The 22,981-nt window shown below is 54.7% G+C and overlaps 2 protein-coding genes and 2 non-coding genes across 4 annotated transcripts; 2 read left to right on the top strand and 2 right to left on the bottom strand.

The window, feature by feature from the left end:
* The first annotated feature begins 1,739 nt into the window (after positions 1 to 1,739).
* TRNAS-UGA (transfer RNA serine (anticodon UGA)) lies at positions 1,740 to 1,821 on the top strand. The gene has a single exon. It is a non-coding gene; the product is annotated as a tRNA-Ser (tRNA).
* Positions 1,822 to 2,306: 485 nt separating this feature from the next.
* TRNAE-CUC (transfer RNA glutamic acid (anticodon CUC)) lies at positions 2,307 to 2,378 on the bottom strand. The gene has a single exon. It is a non-coding gene; the product is annotated as a tRNA-Glu (tRNA).
* A 4,386-nt stretch (positions 2,379 to 6,764) lies between these two features.
* LOC104382059 (C-C motif chemokine 5) lies at positions 6,765 to 8,133 on the top strand. The gene is made up of 3 exons (XM_009989924.1): positions 6,765 to 6,837; positions 7,306 to 7,417; positions 8,046 to 8,133. The coding sequence occupies exons 1-3, from the start codon at positions 6,765 to 6,767 to the stop codon at positions 8,131 to 8,133; spliced, it is 273 nt and encodes a 90-aa protein (XP_009988226.1).
* Positions 8,134 to 16,887: 8,754 nt separating this feature from the next.
* On the bottom strand, positions 16,888 to 18,039 carry LOC104382060 (C-C motif chemokine 4). The gene is made up of 3 exons (XM_009989925.2): positions 17,967 to 18,039; positions 17,361 to 17,472; positions 16,888 to 16,975 (listed from the first exon to the last, which is right to left on the bottom strand). The coding sequence occupies exons 1-3, from the start codon at positions 18,037 to 18,039 to the stop codon at positions 16,888 to 16,890; spliced, it is 273 nt and encodes a 90-aa protein (XP_009988227.2).
* Positions 18,040 to 22,981: the final 4,942 nt, after the last annotated feature.

Below are 22,981 nucleotides of genomic sequence, written 5' to 3'. Positions count from 1 at the left end.
GGCACTAAATCTCTATGTCAATTCTAAAGAACCGTTTAGCCGGGAAGAGAGTGAATGTGCCTTGTGCTGGAGAGGTGAAACTTGGTCCTGGGAAGCTGGGATTTTTAAATTAAAGACAGATGAACAGGATGGGGAAAAGAAGGAGGGGATAAAAAGTGGGATCCTTTAGCCAATTTACCCTCCCAACATATAATCCTGTGAATATGGCTGGGCCAGGAAACTCTGCGATGCAACAGGGAGCAGCCCAGAATGAGGGTGGGAGGTTGCCCACTGCCCCCCTGGGCCCTCTGGTGAAATGATGTTTGGACTATGTTATATGAACACTGAGAGAGACCTTATAACTCCTGAAGGGGGAGATCAATATGTGCAGAAATGTGTAATAACCATAGCCAATACCTTGGCAAAACTAAGAAAAAAGGGGCTGCTGGCCTAGATGATCCCATTAGATTTTAACATTCATAATGTAAAACCAGGCGATCGGGTACTGATCAAAATATGGAAAGACCACTCATTAACTCCTCATTGGGAAGGTCTGTTCCAGGTTCTGTTGACCACTGAAGCTGCAATCCGGACAAAAGAAAAAGGGTGGACTCACGCATCCTGAATAAAAGGACCAGTGGAAGAACCACACAAGTGGACTGTCGTCTCATCCCATGAACCTCTGAAACTAACCATTAAGAAAGCTAAGTAACCCTGTGATTGAAACCAGACCATAACGGGCAGAGGGCGGATGACTCTTAATAGTTGGTTCAGTATCAGCAAATCTGATAGGCTGGTGTGGAAATTCACCTGTAGGGTATTAGGGGAACCACTGGGAGACAGCCAGGCTAACACCAAAGCAGAAGCCGTTGTCAGGCCCCTAGAAAGCCACTGGGAGAATATATGGCTTCAAAAGTTCCAGAGATTTATTTAAACAAAGAGGGAGTGGAAGAAGATTTAGATATTCACTGTAGTTTTCCTCATGCCATACCACCTGGGAGTCATGGGAGGCATTCACTGCAATGGTCTCTTCCCTGGACTACAGCTTAATTTCTAGAGAGGCTGAATACATGAGTAGATGTTAAAATTAGCCCAAATTTTGTGGTTTGAGTCAATGCTTAACCATGCGAAGGAGTGTCTGTACTGACAGAGCTTGCAGGTGTTCATTAGCATTCACAATGCACATGTAGTAGTGTCCTCTTGATCATCATAGGCCATCACATTACAACCAGTGAGATGCTTAAGCACTGTTTTGTGGTCAGGACAACGTGTCTTCAGCGTTGCATCAGGTAACGCAGCAGTGACTGGTGACCGCTGTGTGCAGGGTCCAGCAAAGCCAGCGCTCGAGCAAGGCAGTCGCTATTCTCTGAAACCTGGAAGATCGAAGGGTGAAACCTTGTGGGTAGAAGCAGAGTCTGAACGTTTCTTTGAAGAAGAATAAGGTCTTTCTCATGACAGACCTTGTGGTTTTCTATGTTGCATAACACTGAAAAGTGCTATTTATTACAAGAGAAGAGCTGTCAGTTCTCTGTTAAAGTCAAACTTTTCTATAAACACATCCTGTTCTTTCTACTAGGCGAGATTGTTTTGTCTGTAAACATCACAAGAATTGTAGATGAAAATAGATCACTGCCAGTAATACAAGATTAGATATGATAAGAAGTCAACAAAAAAAATGCCCAGGGAGGGATCAGGTCCTGTTGTGGCCCCTGGGGCAGGGTGACAGCCATGGGCTCCTGCGGAGACCCTCTGTGCAAGCTGCTGTGATGGCCGAGCGGTGAAGGCGTTGGACTTGAAATCCAATGGGGTTTCCCCGCGCAGGTTCAAATCCTGCTCACAGCGGGAGCTTTTACTGGCAGGCCCTGCCCTCCTGTCCCCAGGAGGGACAGATGGACACGGACATGTCACCCCATGTCAAGGGACCCTGCGCACTCCCTCCCTGTCCCTGATTTCCCAGGGATCCCTTACCTTTAGGAGAGAACCAAGACGGTGCTCAGGGGAGCAGCCCTGCACCTCCGTATCACAAGAAGAAATCCTGTAGTAGCATGTTCACCCCACACAGCTGGGTCACCCTGCTCCATATAGCCTGTCACACTCACCCCTCTCCCTACAGCCCATCACAGGCTCCTGGTTGCCCTCCACCTGGGATATTTTTCTGCTGGGTTGTGCAGCTTTATGGCACTTGGAGGACAGGAGGCTGCTGCCACCCCTCAAAACGTATCCAACTCTGACCTAGCCCCATGCACTGGGTATGGGAGCTGAACCCCAGGAGCTGCTTGAGGGTGATGCAGCCACCCAGGAAAAGGCTGCAACCTGCAGTGACCCCCTTCCCTGGCTGGGAATCGAACCCAGGCCGCAGCAGTGAGAGTGCTGAATCCTGACCACTAGACCACCAGGGATGAAGTGATGATGGGGATGGACCTGTTGGTGACCACCAACCAAGCCCTGAAAGGACAGGGACACTTGGGCCCCACAGCAGTGGCACCCATCCCATCTGGCCCTGACTTTGAGCTGTCCCCTGGATGTTCACTAAGGAGATTCAGTCCTGCTGGTGATGGAGCATGGACCCCATCTGTGCTGCTCTACATTGCCATGCTCATGTGACCACATCACACTGGGCACAGGCCATCCAGCTTCACAGACACAACAACGCTGACTCCCGGTGCACAGCCAGGGTTTCCCCATCGTCACCTCAGAAGAAGCAGAACAGTGTAGGTGCAGGGTGACTGTGCTCAGCTGTTTGGGGGAAATGGCTCTGAGCTCTTGTGCTGGTAGAGGGAGCGTGTCTGGAGTCCCCATTCCTACTGGAACATCCTCATTCCTACTGGAACATTCCCATTCATATTGAAACACTCCCATTTCTACATTAACATTTGCATCTTGTTTTTTCTAGGGGAAAACAGCCAGTTGGGGCCATCTTTTGACACTTCATCTGGAGCTTCAAAGAGTAGGTCATCCCAGTTTCCAGAGAGTCCTTCTGAGGGAGCAGAGACTTTTGACTTGATTTACCCCACAGAAGGAAGTGGGCCCTCATGAGCCGGGGTGCTCGGGGAGCTGCACTGCTGGAGGGGCTGGGCAGGGGTCCCAGGCAGCAGCAATGTGCTGGCATCACCCGGTCATCCTGCAGTGGTGGTGCTTGGGATTCCCCCACCCTTGTCCTGCGAACCACACATAGCCTGTTTCCTTGGACACGCACATTTCGCTTAGGAGAATAAGACTTCAGAAAACATTTCACTGTGTGCAGGCAGGAGAACCCCTCCTGGGCAGGCAGGGGGGAGCACTGCAGGGCTTCCCAGCAGATGGAGGAGCTGTGATGAAGTGGAGATGGAGCACAGGGCTCCAGGAACATTTCGCACAGAAGACAGCAGAGGGCCTGGTGCTCCTTGGATGCTCCTGTGTGGTTGGGAGGGGAAGGACACGGACAGAGAGAAAATCTGCCTAACTTGCAGGTCTCAGTGCACACAGAGTAGACAACCCTCTGGTGGCTTGCCTTGTCCCATGCAGCTCTCTAAAATGGCCAGTGCAGCTCCACTCTCCATCTGAGGCCAAACCCCAGCATGGTCCCCGCTGCAGCCTGCCAGGGACATGGTCTGGGGTGATGGTGGGACATCTGGGCAACAAAACTAGTGAAGGATTTAGAGAACTTGTCCTATGAGGAGTGGCTGAGGGAGCTGGGACTGGTCAGTCTGGAGAAGAGGAGGCTCAGGGGGGACCTTATCGTTCTCTACAATTACCTGAAAGGAAGTTGTAGGGAGATGGGGGTCGGTCTCTTCTCCCACGTTATGAATGAGAGGACGAGAGGGAATGGCCTCAAGTTACGCCAGGGGAAATTTAGGTTGGATATCAGGAAGAATTTCTTTCCAGAGAGAGTTGTGAATTATTGGAACAGGCTGCCCAGGGAGGTGGTGGAGTACCCATCCCTGGAGGTGTTTAAAAACCGTGTGGATTTGGTGTTGAGCAACATGGTTTAGGGACCCTGACAGTGCAGGGGGAATGGTTGGACTCGATGATCTTGAAAGTCTCTTCCAACCAGACGATTCTATGATTCTATGATTCTGGCATCCAGCTGCCCTGTCCCCATGGTAGCCCGATCCCCATGCCTGGTGGATCCCAGCTGCTGGCTGCTGCCTTTGCCACCGCTGTTCCCTCAGGAGTGGCACCACGGTGAGCAGGAGAGGACAAAGGGAGGCAGAACAGGACAAGGAGTAGCACAGGGAGTGTCACACTCCTGCAACAGCTGACCTGGAGCAGGGATGGAGCCACGACCAATGGTCTGGCATCTTTCCAACACTCTGGCTTCTTTGCCCTGATGGTCAGGGCTGCAGAATACACCCCCCAAAAACCTGCACAGGGTCAGCCCCCCGCTGAGCGAGGGGCAAGGCTGGGCTGTGCGACGGTCGTAGGGGATTGTGCCATTCCTTGGGCATGCTGGGTGGGGGGAAGAGGGAGCTGTGCTGGGCTGAGGCACAACCACTCTGCGCTTCCAGACAGATATGCAGATGTCATGGTTTCGGTTGCCTCTACCAGCTCTAACAGAGCGTGAGCTCTGGCAGCCTTGCGGTTGGGGAAGCGTCAGCGTCACTTTGTGGTTTCTTAGATCTCTATCTGGACCTGTCAGATATTTTATCACAGACCGTCATAGTTCCTTCCTCTGCCAGCAGATCTGGGCACATCACAACCGGTTCACTTGGCGCAGGACGGTCTCGGTCTGCGATGGCAGAGGACGGGGAGATGAGTGACTGCCACCCACCAAACACAAGAAAGCAATGCAGCCCGGGAGCTGCGTGTTGGAGCCCAGGAGTGTGCAGGACCGTGTGGTGAGGCAGCTGGTGGGATGTAAAAACTTTCTTTCTATGGGCAGTGCTCCTTGGAAAGAGAAGTCGCAGCGCCGGGATCAGCCTCGGGGCAGCAGGGACAGGTCGAGGCTCAGTGCAAAATGCAGTTGCTGTTGTAGCCAGAAGATGAGGCTGAGACACACCGCCGTGCTGTGTTCCCGCGTGGATCTGGGCATGAGCAATACGTACCTAAACCAGCCAGGACACTAGGCTGACCGTGATACTGGGATACACACAACATGGGAGTAGCAATAAATAATCCCTCACCCCATCTCCAAAAGTGGGATGTCCCTTGGCAAATTCCAGCTGAGATTTTGTCCCTTGCAAAGCCTGAGTACCTGCTAGCATGTGGCTGTGCCACCCCAAAATGCCACCACCACATGTTTGTGACTACCCGGTGGTGTCAGTCACTTGATTCAGCTCCAGGTCCTTCACGTGCTGTCAAAGGCAGGAGTCCTCAGGGTCCTCAGGACACCACCACCCCCAGCCCTTTGAGGATGTCTCCTGGGAGGATGAGTTGGGAAAGCCACGCCAGCAGGGTTCCTGGCACAGCCCGTGAGGACCCTCCTGCAGCACTGGTGCCCATGGGGACATCGCAGTGAAGAGGGGGGACGCTGTGGGAAGGCAGCCCCAATACACTCAGGCACGAGGAGGTCCCTGAGGGCTCCACGCAGACCTAAGAAGCGTGGTGGGGAAGAAGGAGAGTAGGAGCAGAACAGCACTGCCCTGCCGTCCCCGCTGCGTTGCCTGGGCTATGGAGCAGCAAGGAAATCCCGGGGAGACGCCCTCATGGTGCCTCGTGAATGGCCGCTGTCGCTGGGAGCTGAGCGTGAAAACACCCGGAGAAACCACAGGCTGTGAGCTGGCAAATTTGGTGCCTGTTGCAGAGAAGAAGGAGGTGGAAAAAGGGGAAATGCTCCGTGGGGCATCCTGGGGAACCCGTCACCTCGTGGCAAGGGTAGTGCCGGGGGGCTCTGGGTGGACCATGCCATAAGCCCCGTGACTATGAGCATGGGACGAGTGGGGCACCGTGTTTGCAGCATGAGACCTGGTCCCTCTCCGCTCCTTGGACAGGGGAACCTCCTGCTCTGCCTTCTGCATCCCACCTTGTACCAAACCCACACCAGCACTTGTGTTTGCTCCGTGTGTCTGGGAGAAGATGGTGTTTGTAAAGTCAGGCCATGGAGCCAAGCCAGGCTTCCCAGGCAAGCGCTCCCCTTCCTGGCTGTTGCTGGGCTGTGTTAGGAGGGGTTCAGAGGTCCTGAGCTCTGTACTGGAAGCGTAGCATTGAGGATTTTGTGGTTTATGGTGTTAAGACTGCCAGCCCAGATCTACAACCAGTCCCCAGGGTGCCAGCCATCCCTGCTGCCCACCACAGGCAGCAGAGCTCAGAGCGTGCCTGCTGCCCATGCTGCCTGCCTGCATCCACCCTTGGCACATCCCAGACCTGCCACAGGCGCAAGGACTCCCTGGCTGGACCTCAACTGCCCCCAAGCCATTTTGAAGATCTGAGCACCTTCATCCTCAAGGCCTGGGTCTTTGAAAAGGAGACTGAGTTGAGGTCCTCCTGGTCCTTCTGGGAGGATGCTGAGATGAGTTTGCTGAGTACAGCTGTCATGTTGGTGAATCTAAGTGTGAATTTGCTGCTCAAGGGAGGTTTCATATCCTGTCTTGGTCAGTATAGCCCTCACATGGGTGTCAATTTGCTCAGACTTGCCTCACCTCACACAACAGCAATTCTGGTATTTCCTAAACCTGCTGCTTCCTTTTTTTCAGCCTTTCCGAGGCAAAGGTGCTGTGACATCAGCTCTGTTACGTTTTGGAAACTCCACGTTTGCCTTGAAATCTGACTGCCAGGGCTGCCACCATCCCTATAAAGACCCAGCACCTTGCACCAGACACGGCAGGAATCTGCTCTGGTCCTGCCCTTGCAGCTCATCGCGGTCCACAATGAAGGTCTCTGCAGTGTGCCTCTCCATCATCCTCGCTGCTGCCCTCTTTTCTCTGGCCTCCCCTGCTCCGAGTGAGTACTGCATCTCCCTCTGCTCTCTTGGGGTGGATTTTTGCTCTGGCTGGCAGTAATTTTGAAGCAGAACTGTGAAATTTAGCTGCAAAGGTTGGAACCCTGTGTGAATAGCTCCTCCTGCTTTCTTGAGACTGGACTTCTTTTCCAGCATCCTTTTATCTTAGGATGAATTTTACTGATAAGTATCAAAGTTTTCAGGTTTCACCTCCCCTGATTTTGTTGCTGGGCTTTAGGAGAGGTGACTGAAGAGATTTTTGTCATTGGAAGTGAGCATGAAACATTGAACAAGCAATCCTAGCAATGTAAGCTTTGGTGCTTACAGCAATTTCTTGCTGACTTTCTGGGGAAACATGACGAGAAGAGGGCTTCACAGCTGGTGAAGGGGATGGTTGTCCATGCTCTTGGCTGGGGAATGTGCAGTTTATTGAGTGATAGTCTCATGCTGGCTTTCCTGATCTCTTCCAGCTGGGGCTGACACAACCGTCTGCTGCTTCAGCTACACCTCACGAAAGCTGCCCCAGAGTCATGTGAAGGATTATTTCTACACCAGCAGCAAGTGCCCACAGCCAGCAGTTGTGTAAGTACCAGATCCTGCTCTGGGCTTTGAGGAATGGCTCCGTCAGCCTTTGGGCTCTTTGCTTCATGTCCAGTGGTGCCAAGAGCATGGTGGTGTGAGGAATCATACCTGGAGTAAGGGAAGGGGGCAGCCACCACGGGTCCCATGTGCAGCATTTATGCACTCATCCATCTCAGCTGAGAAATAAAAAATCTCCTTAGTCACTTTGAACCATCCTGGTGCTGAGTGTAAGGGGTGGGAAGGAGGTCCCTGTGTTACCAGCAGGACCTCCCATTGGTGATGAGCCCAATGGCCGATAACGTGCCACCTGCAAGACTTACACCTGATATGCCAGCCGCCCACGCACTGCATCTGGGCTCACCTCTGCACTGAACATGGCTGGGAACATCTGAGCATGGGGAGAGTTCTTCCAGGGGACCTTGATCTCTCCCTGCCCTGTGGGTTTTAGCAGGCTCTGCAGCACCTTGATGCTTGGGGGTTTGCGGGATGGGAGCCTGGAGGGGAGCTGATCCGCTCGGGAGCTAGCCCTGATCACAGGGCAGGTCAGGATGTGCCCAGGAGGTGACCCAAGGCCCTCATGTCCCTTAACCCCTCCTGTGCTTTAATACCTCCCTGCCTGGCTTGACAGGTTTGTCACCAGGAAGGACCGGGAGGTCTGTGCTAACCCTGATGCCAGGTGGGTGAAGGAATACGTGAACGCCCTGGAGCTGCAGTGAGCACGCCTGGAGCCAAGAGGTCTCTACCCTGGAGAAGTCTTGCAAGACCATCCCACAGAGTCTTGGCACAGACCTAGAAATGCTGCTGCTGAGCACCAGGACCTGCTGAGCCACCTTGGGATCCCTGAAGATTCTTTTGTCTTGCAAAGGTGTCATTTATCTTAATGATAATTTAGCTGTGATGCTGGGGACCTCCTGGCCTTGGAGACCCATCTTGTTGTAGCCTGCTGTGTGACATGTGGCTAAACTGTCCCCTCCTTGTGCCTCCTGCTAGAATGGGAGGGGAATTTTATCCCCAGAGCTATTTGTGGGAAGTGGTCTGTCAAAAATAGGTGTGAGTGTTGTCATGTAAACCCAGGCTGACTTCCAAGTCACCCAGCCGAATTTTGCCATGGTAGGGTAGATGCTGTGAGTAAGATCTGTCTCCTTAGCGGAGGAAGTGGTACGCGGGTTACTTACAGGATGCTCATTGTGGAACCACATTGTTCAGCCTTGTTCTCAAAATGCTGTCTCTTGCTGGTGCCAAAGAATAAAGATTTTTTTTCTTTCTGTGTCAGCTCTCAAAGAGGTTGTTCCTCTCTTGCCTGGAAAAATGGGGCCAAAAGGACCCTGCTACAACCATTCTGGGAGAGGCGGGGAAAGAATCCCAACTTTCCAGCTGGAAATGCCTCTTCAGCCTCCTTAGCCCTAAAAACCTTCCCTTCTGTGTCCCCTCCCTGCTCCCAGCACTGCAGCAGCCCCAGTCCCATCACGACTCCCGCATCTCCCAGGGCTGGTCCATCCCAGAGCCAACCCTCTCCCCCAGCCCTTTCCCCCATCATGTCAGTAATCAAGGTCAGGAGCTGCTGGAGCTGGACCCACTGGATCTGCCACTGTGGGTTTGGCCAAGGGATGTGTGGAAATGACAGGGTGGGAGTCAGCCGCACCTCTTCGGTGAGCTCAGAGGAGGGTGGCCCAGGGGCTGGCCAGCTGGGACCACCTCCCAGGGATGTATCCTGAGCAGTGCTCAGCTCTGGGTGTGCTCTGTCAGTGTTGTACTGGGAGGGACAGGCAGCGATTATCTGCTGTTCTTCAGCTGCTTTGGAAAGGAAACCTGAATTTGGTTCAGAAAAGCCCGAGAGATCTTTTACCCAAGTAAAACCGACCAAAGCAAAACCGACAAAAGCACTTTATCAGCGTGTGGTTTGCATTTAAAAGGAGCTGAGATCTTTGTGGGGAGACAATGAGACTACTGGGTCTGACCTCCTGCTGCTGAAGCTCTGCAGGGGTGGGAACGGGACCTTTGCTCTCCAGACTGTCTCCATCAGACCTGTCCGAAGCTAAAGCTCATAAGCTTTCTAATGCCCCTTGGCCAAGAGCATCACCACTTGGCAGCGTGTGCACTCCAAATCGTCATCTCCCAGGACATTTTCCACCATGAAATGAGCTACTCATCACCCCTGGCAGCAATTTCTCAGTCTGCTAGCAACAAATGATCTCCCTTAAATAGGGGCAGGCAAACCTGTGTGAGATGCAGTGACTGTAGAACACCCCCAAGCCCACGGGTGCCATGGTGGGCCACAAAGGTTCAGGTTGTCTCCTGTTCTCCCTGTGCTTGTCACCGTCTCTCCACGGGTCTCTCTGTGTATCCACCACTGTTTCCTATCACAGTTCTTTATTAATTGCCTCACAGTCCCTATTCCCAGCAGCAGCCGAGGCCACAGCTCTCACCCACTGCTGCCCCAGCTCTCAGCGTGTTCCCAGCAGCAGCTGCCAACCTCAGTGCAAGGAACGGCTGCAGGACCCAAGGGCACAGGGGAGGCTCTTGGTGCCCAGGATGAGGGTCCCCAGAGAGGAGGGGGCTGCCCCAGCCATGACAAGAGGCTTCTGAAGAACATGGTGGACTCCCATCTGTCAGGCGGAGCTGGCCGAGCATCCTGCCAGGGAGAGTGGGCAGCAGAGGGAGCCCAGAGATGTCTGTGCACCAAGAGCTGGTGCACAACCCATCCTGTCTCGGCGTCCTGGCAGACCTCCTGCCTGCGTGCTGCCCAGGTGCTGAGGGGTTCCAGGGATGGAGGGGGTCCCAAATGCTTGGTGATGGGGCACAAGGTGGCACAGCCTCAGGCAGAACAGGGTAGCTGTCCCCGGGGATGGAAAGAAAAAGTGTCAGGGAGCAGAAGGAAGAGGGGATGTCTATATCAAGGGGGTGCAGAGAGAAAAGAGGAGCAGAGGACAGGGGCAGAGGAGGGAGAGGGAGGATGCAGTGGAGGAACGATCCCCACGCCTGGGTCTGGGATGAGAAGAGCCCTGTCAGGTCAGGGGGATTTACAGGCACAGGGACTGGGTCCCAAGGGTGCTGCCCCACAGCCCACCCTCACTGCAGTCTTGCAGAGCAAACAAAGACCTGGCAGGAGCAGATGGGGGTAACATGCTCCACAGGGAGCCAGGGCCCAGCTCCATCCCAAACTGAGGCTCACAGCAGCCTTGTGGCTGGGTCCCTGCACCTTCCCCTGCACATCCAGGGATCTGGGCTGTGGGGACCAGGGTCTGGGGGTCCCAAAAGGACCATTCCGCTGGAGGTGGGTGGGAAGGAGAAGCCTGTGCATCAGGGAGGAAGTCCCTCAGTGTCCAAGCTCAATGACAGAGGCAGGCATTGTGAGCAGAAGGCTTTATTCCTTCGTGACAGCATTAAACCCTGTCTACAGAATAAGGCTGAAAATTGCTAAATAACAACACACCCAAAATGCCCCTTCCCTCAAGGTGTGTGAGGGATGCCCCAGGGTGGCTCTCAAAGGAGCCCAGACCCTCAGCAGGATGGGCAGATGGCTCAACAGGAGGGGTACACGGTTTTGTTTTGCATCCCTGCAAAGATGCCCTGGCACAGCCTGCTGCGGTGGGAGCCGAGGGGATCCTGGAACCCAGCCTGGCAGCGGAGGGAAGCAGAGAGGAGATGTAACATCAGTCAGGACTTCCTGAACATGAGTCTGATCAAACAGTGCTTGTGTTGGTTTGCTTTCAGACACCTGCTCCTTGGGCACCTCACAGGAAGCTTTTAAGCATTGCTATCTTTCTCTTACAGATGGGGAAACTGAGGCACAAGGTTGCCTTTGCAGAGTCAGGCAGGATGGGGAGCTGATGAAGCCAACAGTGCCTGTTGGAGCCACGGGACCCACTCCCTTGTGACTGTGATGAGCAAGAGACAAGCAGTCCATGGCATCAAAATCGTTCCTTTGCAAGAGGAGGCCCCTGGGGCCAGAGCTGGAGCACTGGGGGACCAGGTGGGGGTGGCCATCCCAGTGTGTCCCCAAAAAGTTCATAAATGCCTTCACCCAGCTGGCATCAGTCTCTGTGCAGACCTGCTGTTTCTTCCTGGTGATGAAGCTGGGAAGTGGGGAGGACCAGGAAATCTTTGTGATGGCGAAAGGATTCACCACAGCAGAGCTGCACGGGGTCACACTGGGGTTGTGAAATGTCCTTTTTGTGACCATTGCTGGCGTGGAGGCAGCCAGCCAAGGGGAGGTGCTGAGAAACCAGAGAAGGTCCCTGGGTCAGACTCCTGGCTCTGCCTCAACTTGCTGCTGGCTCCGCAGGCAGGGAGAAGGACCACAGACCGCAGACCCAAGTGGCCACTGCAGAGCCTGTGGCTGGTGTCTCCTGGGGCAGAGGCACCCTCTGGGTGTTTCTCTGCTGCACACCAAGCATCTTGCCTGGGAGCACTTTCTCAGCTGTGCTGGGATGGCTACACCTCACAAGACACCAGGAATAACCTCTCACCCTCCCTCCCCTGGGCTCATCCCAGCGTCAGTGTGGGCAGGTCCTTCTCAACCATCTCCTTGCAATTGGAAAACATCTCTCCTTGCCAGCATTGAGTGATGGTCAATGCCAGATAATGCCCGACAAGCCCCACTCTTGGTCCTAAGAGGGAGAAAGATTTGTGGGACTGAGCCAAAAGTGTCCTGCACAGGAAAGAGCTCATACCCAGACAACAGTTGGCTGCTGGCGGAGTAGTAGTCCTTCACATGTTTTCTGGAAAGCTTCTGCCAAGGGCATGTAAAGCAGCATTCGGATGTGTCACATGTGGTCACGTCAGGTGTGGCTGGAAGAGATTTGGGACGCAGAACTGAATCCATATGACCAGGAGGGGACACAACGCAGGTGTGCATGACCAGCAGAGAACACGCACTCCTAGCAGGCCATCCTCCAGACCAAGGAGTCAAAGTAGGTCATGCCTGTTCCTTAGGCATTGCAAGTCACCATTGTGAGCCCTTCTTTCTCCAGAAGAGGAAAAACCAACCCAAAGACAGAGGTGGATTCACCTGGAGCAGAGCAGGCTTGGGAGTGGAGGGCTGCAACGAAGAGAGCAACGAGGGCAACCAGAGAGACCTTCATATTCCCATCAGGAGCTAAGCAGAGATACAGACCATGTTTGTGCTCAGCTCTGATCCAGCTAGTTCCTGCTTTCCACAGGGAAGCACCGATGATGGGTGGTATGAATGGGTGAGTTTAGGAGAAAGGCTTCTAGAGTGACATGGAGCTGCCAGAACACAGCCGGTGTAGGTTAGAAAGGAAAAACTCAAAGAGGCTGAGTCGTGAGGCCAAGTTCAAGCCATCAGCTATTGAAAAGCCACAGTGAGAGGTCATGGCAGGATGTACATCCCTTAATACAGCAGCAACATCACCTAGAAATAACCACAGCTGCGGTCCTCACCCCGAGAACAGCCGAGAGCAAGAGCAGAGAGAGCTGCCCTGAAGGGCGGTGGAGGGGGTGACTACAGAGCTGGGTTGGAAACAGTGACCAGCGGGGCACAACACAGCCATTGGGTCTGAGGGTCTGCACAGCTCATCTCCCTGCCCAGGGCTTCTCCCAGCTTCACTGGGAGAAAGGTGTCAGCCACAGGGTTCATGCTCTCAAAAAGACCGGAGAGGACCAGGATACCAGGTCCAGCCTAAGAATGCCTAGTTGTGGACCAGGCTTGATGCTTGATGCTTTGCCCATGGCACTATGAGGGTCTTCTCATCTTCTGGGTGCCTTCTGGGCATTGCTGAGCAGCAGGCAGTGAAGGAAAAGACTGTGGTTCATGGAGTCCAGCAGAGTCAACCTGCCAGGCCCCATGGAAGCAGCTGGGTTTGGCTTTTGTCCACTTCTGTAAGCACGAGAAGCCTGATGGCTGAGTGATGGTCACCTTCCAGCAGGCAACTGAGGAGCTGGACTCTTCCCTTGCCTCTTGGCTGGACTCTCATTCCTTCAGCTCAGATCTGGATGGTGAACCACTTGGCCTGGTTGAGTCCTGACTTGATACCTGGCTCCACACTGGTTTGTGCCCCATGTCCTACATGCAGTCTCATGGTGGAGTCTGTTCCAACTTGCTCACAGGGCAAAGAAACCTGCAGGAAAAGGAGGAGTAGATCTGTCGGAGTTGACGTAGGTGTCATAAATGGGGTGTCATAAACCATAAACTGATCTGTAGCCGGGGCGTCTCTGGCAGATTTCTGTGCCACAGGTAAGAAAGGGCTGGTGCTGCCCCAAGCCTCAAGCACGACCTCAAAAGCAGCTGACGCATCACCACAGCAGCTCTCCCAGCTTGTCCAAGTGTCCCCTTCTGGCTGCCCTCCCCTGCCCAGAGCTGGCAGCAGGCAGGAGGCTGAGGGCAGGCTGCTCCCTGCCTGTTTGACCCCTGGGGCTATGATTTCTCCTTTGCTCTTACAGACCCCCACCACGGTGCCACCCCCCGCCAGCCCCATGCCCTTGGTCTGGCACAGGCAGCCGGGACCTGCCCTCCCAGTGCCTGGCTCATGCCAGGGGAGATGGGTCTGGGGTAGGTGGGCGCAGGGTTTCCGGAGCCAGCTGGCTTGACTGCTGCTCCTGGAGTGTCGGGAAGGAAACCGAAACCAGAAAGACTGGAGAGGGAAATTCCCACGTGCAGCTCGGCTCCCTGCCAGGGACTGTCCAGAGAAGCGCCGGCGGTACTGCCGAGTGTTCCAGCCTCTCCAGCCTGGCCCCCATATCCCAGGCCTGGGGCAAACCTCAGACCCCTCCAGCCTTCCCTCTCACCACAACATCCATCCTCCGTCCCCTTGCAACGCACGGAGCCACATCAGGGACTATCTGGAGCTCCTGCAGCTCCTCTGCAGCACCAAACTGTGCTTGTCAGCACAAAAGCAGACTGAGTGTGGGATGCTCTCCAGGGTAGAGGAGACTCCCAGCACCCAGAACCCCCTTCCCACGGGCAGAAGCTCCTGTCCATCCAGCCCACCGTGCAGTGGCCACTCTCTGCTCCCATGTTTCACGGCACAGGGGGGAAATCCTGTTGAGGATACACCTCTCTGCAGATTTTGTCTCTCCCTCATGATGGCAAACCCTGGCCAGAGAGATGGATGAGATTTTTGCAAACATGCTGACCCACCTTGTCCCTGCTTGGACCTGACCCTCTCTGCTAGGACCCTGCTGTGTCAGGGGAGCACGGGCACCCTGCCAGGGGAGAGTGAGAGCCTGGGGCTTTCCCAAAGCATCCTCCCAGCAGAGCGGTCAGGAGCAATCCCCATGGAGCTGCAGAGAAGCCATCCACATGGTCCTCCATCATGAGCACCATCTCCTGGGACACAACATGGTGCCTGGGCTGAGTCTGCCCTTTGCTGGGGTGCTGCTTCTCGGATGCTCCATGAGCCCTCCTGCCTGCAGCCGGCTTTCCAGCCTGGAAAACATGGTACTAGAAGGAAATCACAAGACAAGGCGGAGGTGCTTTCCCAGCTTTGGAGTTGCCAAATCTGATCTATAGCTGCAGGAAAAAGTGAAACAGTAAGAGAAATGCTTTCTTTTTGCATTAGGAAGAAGAAATCCTGACTGGAACAGGGTGGCTGCAAGGCCAGGTTGGCTCTGGGTGACCACGCTGTTGGGGGTATTTCTTCTCAGTGTGCAGAAGCAGAGAAATCTGAGCATGATTTCCAGATTTAGCAGCCTTCCAGTACCAAAAGAGGCTACAAGAAAGCTGGAGAGGGGCTTTTTATAAGGGCATGTAGTGACAGGACAGGGGGCAATGGCTTTAAACTGAAAGAGGGGAGAGTTAGGTTAGAGATAAGGAAGAAATTTTTTACAATGAGGATGTGAGGCACTGGAACAGGTTGCCCAGAGGAGTTGTGGCTGCCCCATCCCTGGAAGTGTTCAAGGCCAGGCTGGATGAGGCTTTGAGCAACCTGGTGTAGTGGAAGGTGTCCCTGCCCATGGCAGGGGGGTTGGAACTGGATGATCTTTGAGGTCCATTCTAACTCAAACCATTCTATGATTCTGTGATTGTATGATTTTTTAATTCTATTATTGCAATAGGCAAGCTGTGCCCAGCATTGTGCTTTTACTCTTGGAACCTGCTTCATCCCATTCATGTTTCCATGCAAAGCTGCATCCTGGGATTGACTTCAGCCAGGAGAAAGAAGATTTGCTGGTGGCTGTTTTACCCCTGCAGCATAGCCAAACCCTTCCCTTCATTTTACTGGTGGGAAAGTGAGGAACAACCTTCATTGGGGTGGTCAGAAAGAAAGCAGGCATACTTGCCCCTTTCCAGGCACCTCTGCCGGGACCCCGCAGGACCCAGCTGCACACGGGGGCTGGCAGGCAGAGATGCAGTGATGTCTCGGAGGAGCAGATCCGTGGGAGGTGAGATGCTGCAAGGCCCCTGACAGCGTGCATGTGGGTGCCTGTGGGCTCCGTGCTGGGAAACACTGCCAGTTAACTGGCAGAAATGGCAGAAATGGCTAGAAGGGGCGGGTACGGGCAAGGAACTGGCCCCAGCACCCTCAGCACAGAGGTGGACAAGCAGCTCATGTGCCCCTGCACCTGCCAGCACCCAGGGCAACCCCAGCACCACAGCAGCTCCATGTCCCCTGCTTCCTCCCATCCGACTATGAGCCACTCTCCTTGTTTCCTCTGCAAAGCCTCTGGCAGGATTTTACCCCTTACAGCATCGTGTCCCATCACCCCCCCACTGCACACGCAGCACGCCCAGGGACCAGTCTGGAGTGCGGCGTGCGGGGCTGGGAGCAGCCAGCGAGCGTACGGGACGTGCCTCGGGGTGTGCGGGAAGCGTGTTCATGTCTGTACAAGGCTCATACGTGTGTACGAACATGTCTAATTCTGCAGAGGATGTGGGAGGCAGGGGTGTCTGTGGTGGAGGATGAGGTGTCGGAGAATATTCATACATCTGCAGAATGGAAACTTTACGGTTTTGCCTCAAATCATTCGCCACCACCACTGGCCATACAGAGTGTGTAGAGAGGGGCAGAGGGAGATTCTGTCTCTGTGCTGGTGAAAGCGACATTACGGGACATAAACGGAGAAAAGCAGAGGCTTTATCCAAATTCTTTATTCTCTAGAACCATGATTTCACATGTGTAAGCCAAGGCCACTCATCATCCATTGCTGAGATGCTGAGCCACCCTCCCATAAATACCCTCCCTGCCATCCTCCCATAAATAGCCCTGCTATCCACGGAAGTACCGCCTGTCCCATATGACAATTTCTTGAATAATTTAAAATACTGTAAGAATAATAGCGACGCAGTCCCATGGGCCTTCCCAGGCTACAGGCGAAGGGGTCAGAGCAGAAGGATGAGATTGCAGACCAGTCCATGCCCGACATGAGGTGTCTTGGGGGCCCCTTCCAGCCGCCCCGTGGAGCCGGTTGCGGACAATGTGGGATCGTGCAGCTCCTGCCGCTCCAGCACCCTGGTCCATCGCTGGAGCTCAGGATAACATGACTCAGCTCTGTGTGCCATCTTGCTTCGCTCAGTTCTGCGTCAAGTTCTGCAGGTACGTCTGGACCCAGGGGTCACTGGGGTTGGCACAGACTTGGCGGCCTTTCTTTGTGACGAACCTGCAGAACAGAGATGAGACATATTAGACCCCTGCTCAGACCTACATTCCGGGAGATGCTGGATCCCAGCTTTGCAGCATTGCAAGAGCTTCTCCCTCGTGCCCTAAGCTGATGTTGAAACCAGAGGCTGGCTGTGATTTCCCCCACTCCCATCCCTTTTCCCACGCTGCCTCATCAGCTCCTTCGGGAATATCCCTGAGCGTCCCCACAGGAGCATCCCTGGCAGTCCCCACACAAGCCCTTTCCCCTTGAGGATCCTCTCACCCTGCTGTGTTCCTAGAGACCCCCGTGCCACCCTGCACAGCTGGTCACTCGCACACGCACACCCCAGAGCCACGGTCCCCACACTGCCCCGGCTGCACCCAGGAGCCGGCGCGGTACTTACACGATGGCGGGCAGGGTGCAAGCGGTGCTGCTGCTGTAGTAACCCGTGATGAGCTTCTGCGGGAGCCGGTGGCGTGCGTAAGAAATGCAGCAGATCGGATGGTCAGGTCCAGCTGGAAGAGGCAAGGAGAGACAACGTGAGCACGTGTGTCGAGAGCAGCTGGCCCATCAGCTCAGGGAGCCGTGCTGGCAGGAGGGAGGGAGGAGTTAGGAAATAATTTAGGTCAAAATGGACACAGGGGATCATCTGGTCCAAAGCCAGTATGGACTAGATACCTTGACAGTATTGTTAGGTACTGGGGGAGATTCCCGCTCAGTCATTGCTCAGAGCTTCATTTTCCCGCCTCCCCCAGCCCCAGGATAGAGACTGAAGTCCCAAAACTATAACCAGGAATAAGGGCTCCAAGCCCAGGATGGCTGGACAAAGGGATGGATGGATAGATGATTTTCTAATTCTGGGTTCCTTCGTGTAGCTGATCTGAGTGCAAAATGAAGAGTGGTACGAATGCTGAAAAATTCCCAGTTATCTGCGAGGGAGGCTCAACGGAGAAATGATGACAAAGACTCAGATCTATTCTTCTGTCATAAATGGAAAAGCAGGACTCACCCGGGCCAGAGAAAGTCTGGGAGAAAGAGGCTGCAATGAGGAGAAGAGCAAAAACAGCTGCAGAGATCCTCATCTTCCCGTCGGGTGAGGGCAGCCGGAGCAGGACCAGAAGCTCGGGAAGTTGTGGCTCAGACTGCAGCAGCTGGAATCAGCTCCCTTTTAATAAGGAGTCTGGGAGAAGCCTGAGTGAAAAAATCCGGAATGATGACAGAGGATGTCATGAAAGTGAAATAGCCAAATGGAATTTAGAAGGGGAAAAAAAAGAAAAGGCAGAAGGAATGGGAAACGGTTTGCATTGGAGCCAAGCGTGCTGAGCTCTGACTCAGCGCTCATTTTCGATTTCATCGAATCATAAGAAACTAAAACGTGCCAAGTGGCGGGGCCACAAGTATCTGAACTACAGGACGGATTTTCCCTGCGTGTCTGTAGAGCAAAAAAGACAATGTTTGCCTGAGATTATGCAACTCTGGAAAAAACAAAAGCCCCAGCAGGCTCCAGAGCACGCTCGTGCTGTTATGTGCCGGGTGCTTATCAAAGGTTGCCAAACTGCAGCACGTGGAGCTGAGCGGTGGCTGGAGCACGGGCTCTGGGCTTCCCAAAATGTTCTGCCCCTACCAGCCTCTCCATGCTCGGCTTAACACAGATCAGTGAAGAGCTGAGGCTGGAGGCACCCCTGGAGATGGTCCAGCACAGTGCTGCTCAAAGCGGGATCGGCTGGGAAGGCTGCCCAGAACCGTGTCCAGATGGGCTTTGAATATCTCCAGGGCTGGAAACTCCACAGCCTCTCTGGGCAATCTGTTTCAGTGTTCAGTGATAAAGTTTTATCTGGTGTTTAAATAGAATTTCCCATTGCCTCTTATCCTGTCACTGGCCACCACTGGGAAGAGTTGGGCTCTGTCTACTTTGCTCCGCACTCATGTGTTGACAAGATCCCCCTGATCCATCTCTTCTCCAGGATGAACAGTCCCAGCTCTCTCAGCCTCTCCCCTAGGAGAGATGCTCCTGTCCCTTAATCATCTTTGTGGCCCTTCCCTGGTCTCTCTCCAGTATCTCCATATGTATCTCATACTGGGAAGCCCAGAACTGGACCCAGCACTCCAGAAGTGGTCTCACCAGTGCTAAGCAGAGGGCAAGGATCACCTCCCTCAATCTGCTGGCAACGCTCCCCCTAATGCAGCCCAGGAACCTGTTGGGCTTCTTTGCAGCAAGGGCACATTGCTGCTCAAGTCCAGTTTGGTGCCCACCAGGACCCTCAGGTACTTTTTGCCAAGCTACTCTCCAACTGGTCGGCCCCCAGCGTGTACCGGTGCCTGGGGTTGTTCCTCCCCAGGGGCAGGACTTGGCACTTCTCCTTGTTGAACTTCATGAGGTTTTTGTCAGCCCATTTCTCCAGCCCGATGAGGTCCCTCTGACTGGAAGCATGTCCTTCTGCTGTGTCAGCCACTCCTCCCAGCTTTGTGCCATCTGTAAACTTGCTGAGCATGCACTTTGTTTCACCACCCAGGTCATTAAGCTATTAAACAGTACTGACCCCAGTATCAATCCCTGGGGTTCCCCACTGACCACTGGCCTCCAGCTGGACTTTGTGCCATGGGTCACAACCCTTCAAGCCCAGCTGTTCAGCCGATTCTCAGTCCCTCTCACTGCCCTTTATCTAATCCATACTTCATCAGTTTGCCTACAAGGATGTTACAGAAGCCTTACTAGAGCCAAAATAAACAACATCCACTCATGCCTCTGCCCCCATCCATCTGGCCAGCCACCTCATCTTTGAAGGCTACCAGACTGGAGAGGCATCTGACTACTCACGGTCTCCTTAAAAGCCACAAGCCTTCACAAAGCAATCAAACGGCAGGATCTCACCCTGCTTCGGCGGGCAGGAGGGTCTTCTTCCACTCCAACATCAGCCCCCAGGGGAGCAGGGAGTTCGCTGGGGGAGGTGGTTTGCCACACCTGAGACATTTTGCCAGCCTGAATCTCTCCCTCTCAAAGCTCCCTTGAGTCCAAGGTGGATTTCCCAGCGAAAAAAGGTGAGAAGTGAGTGGTGGAGAACCTGTCTGGGAGAGACTTTCAAGCCTCAGCAGGTCGCCAGCTCTGAGCAGCTCCTGCCTGGGGAGCAGGTCAGAGCTGCAGCTCTGCAGGGAGAGGGGTGACCTGGGGCTTCCCGATGCCCTGCCACAGTCTGAGGGTGCAGCTGGAGTCAGAGCTCCCCTCCACTGCAGAGAGGATGCTCAGGCCTGTGGGTGGGCTCCAGGGCTTGGATTTTCATCCCCAGAAGAACAAATTCCCAGCTTGGCTGCCCTGGACCTGCAAGTGAGAGCGGTGGAGACACCATCCTTCCCAAAACGGCTCATCTCTGCCAGGGACAGGTACAAGTTGCTTGGAAAAGAGGTTCAAGGCCCCTGACATAGGTGACGATCTGCTCCTCCACACTCTTACCCTCCCAGGGAGGAATTTTTTGCACTCCTGCTTCCCTGCATGGTCTTATCTTGTGTGCTGCTGCTGCCGCTGGCTGCGGCAGGATGTAGCTCTCCCTGCAGCTGGGCAGATGTGTGGCCAGAGTGGCCAAGGGTGTGCTTTTATTGGGACCAAAGACTCTGTAAGTCCTGACACAGCTATCAGGGAAGCTGTTGGATTTTCCCGGATTTGCCAGGACTGGCTTTGCTTTCCCAGGACTGACTGCTTTCCCTGGGTACGTCTGAGCAGCTCTGGGCAGCGATGTGTGCCAGAACAAGAAGCGCTCCCACTTTCGGCTGAATTGCTGCAGAGCAAAACCGAATTATGGCTTTTTGCCATGGAAATAAATCATGCAGAAACCAACAGTGGGAGTTTTATGTTCCTCCGTGCTTGCAGCTCACATGCTAGCGTGTGCACGGCGAAGCGACAGATGCTGCGTCGCCAGGTGAGATGGGTTGTGGCTGCAGAAAGACAGCTTTGTGGCTAACATCAGCCAGAGACAGCTTCGCTCATGGCAACTGCACAGCTTCTGCTCTCCAGCCTGCAACCGCGAGGAACACGCCGCAGGGCCGGTGGTCCCGCGCGGTGCTGTCTTGTTTGCTGTGCAGGGGTGGAAGGGGGTGTGATGGGATGTGATGTCATCTGCATCAGGCAGCTCCGACCTCCGTCCAGCCGCCCTGAGATGGTCAGTGGAAGGAAAGGAGCCGTCATCAGCGCTAATGAGTCTGACAGAAGCGGGGGAGGAGGGTCTGCAAAGAGCTGCTGCAGCTGCAGTCGCTTGGTTGTGTCATCGGCACAGATGGATCAGCGCTGGCAAAGCTGCCCTTTCCCAGTGTGATGCCGTTTCCCATGGAGTGCTGAGCAGCCCCCTGGGAGGGAGGCACCCCTCTGTCCCTCTGTCCCTCTGTCTCCAGCCACTGCTGACCCCCTGCCCCGTTGGCTGCTGCTCCGGCCACACGCTCCCACTTCTGTTTTCAGGTTTCTGTTTCTGTTCACCAGTTTTTGCTTCTCTGTCAAATCCCCGAGCTCTCTGCTGCCACAGTTCCTGCAGTTTAAGTATTTACAAGCTGACTTCTCTCAAGCTTCCTTTATTATTCCCGGAAATGAGCCATGTTTCACCATTCCAGCCTCGCCTGGACTGGGGCATGAGATTTGTTTGGGTGCAGGCAGGGTAGAAAAAGAAAGCTAAAGTGATTCAAAAAGGAAGACTGCAGGGAAGGATGTTATAGTGGGTGCCAGGTCTTCATTCCCTGGGATAGACGGTGACAAGGATTAGCCCAGAGGCTTTGGGACTCCTTCAAGTCCCTCCAAAATCCTGCCCTGGCCAAGAGCCACAGGTCCCAACTACATACCCTCAGGGCAGAGGGATGCAGGGTACTTTGCTGGTGGACAATGGGGAGGGCTGTCCCCAGGCTGACCAGGATGATGGGCTGTCCCCATCTGTCGCCCCCAAGCCTGCCTGCCCCTGGGGGCACAGCTGTCTGCGGGGCCGCACCATCCCAGCCCCAGCACCTTGGCACCATCAGAAGGACTTTGGGGCACATACAGGGATATTATCCCGTCCCTGTCACTCCTGCCAACCGTGTGACCCTCTTGCCCATAAGCCCACAAGCAGATGTGTGTTGTGGGGTGCGGGGTGCTCCATTTGGAAGATGCTGGTGGTTTCTCCTGGGGCAGATGTGCAGTGCCCCAGGGCTCACAGCCTTGTCCTGCAGCCTGGGGCAAAGGTGACCCTGGACCAAGCCCAGCTCCCCTCCACTCCTGCTTGCAAACTGTCCCCAGCACATCCCTCCTGCAGCTGCGCATCTCTGCCCCGTCCCCCAGGGATGCAGGATGCTGCATGGGGAGGCTACGAGGCACAGCGGGGAAGGGTGTCAGAGCTGCCCGAGCCCTCTCCTCTCCCGGGGGATGTGGGTGCCAGGCAGAGCCCGTGCTGGCCGGGGCAGCCAGACAATAGCCCTTTTGAAGGGCACATGCCCATCTGGAGTGGCAAAAACGTCACGGGGAGCAGGATGGGACCCATGCTTCAGAGAGACGCTGCAGAGCGCCCTGCAAACAGCCCCCACACATGGGAAGTGGTTTGCAGCCTTGCAGCGAGCCCAAAACAAACCGTGAGGCTGGTAAACATCCGAGCTCCGCTGCCGGTCTCCGTGCGTGACCACTGCAGCTGGAAAACTCACACCTCCCATGAGGTTTCCTACCCCCCGTCAGTGCTGGGGAGGGACTGGCACCGGATGCATCCCTGCCAGCACGCTGGGGTACACGGGGTCTCCAGGAGGTCCGAGGGCCGTACGTTAGGGTAGTCCCCCAGTGTGGCAACGGCGCTGATGCGCGTTTGGAGGTCAACCCTGGTCTCAGCCCCCTCCGTGAGCCGGGGAGGTCGTGATGCTTGGCCATCCCCGAAGCACTCATGGGGTGCAGACAACCACCATGTGCCAGCCCACCCAGACCTCCCGGAGAGCCGGCCTCCAGGAGCACCTCAGAAAATGAAAACAATTGATTGTGGCTTGCTGCATTTCCTTTTGCTTGCTTATGATAAGCATGCAAGGCCCAGTGGT

The sequence above is a fragment of the Tauraco erythrolophus genome, chromosome 21 (assembly GCF_009769465.1).
Source record: "Tauraco erythrolophus isolate bTauEry1 chromosome 21, bTauEry1.pri, whole genome shotgun sequence".
Classification (NCBI taxonomy): domain Eukaryota; kingdom Metazoa; phylum Chordata; class Aves; order Musophagiformes; family Musophagidae; genus Tauraco; species Tauraco erythrolophus.
The sequence above is the reverse complement of the archived record's forward strand: the minus strand, read 5'-3'. Positions and strand labels throughout refer to the sequence as shown.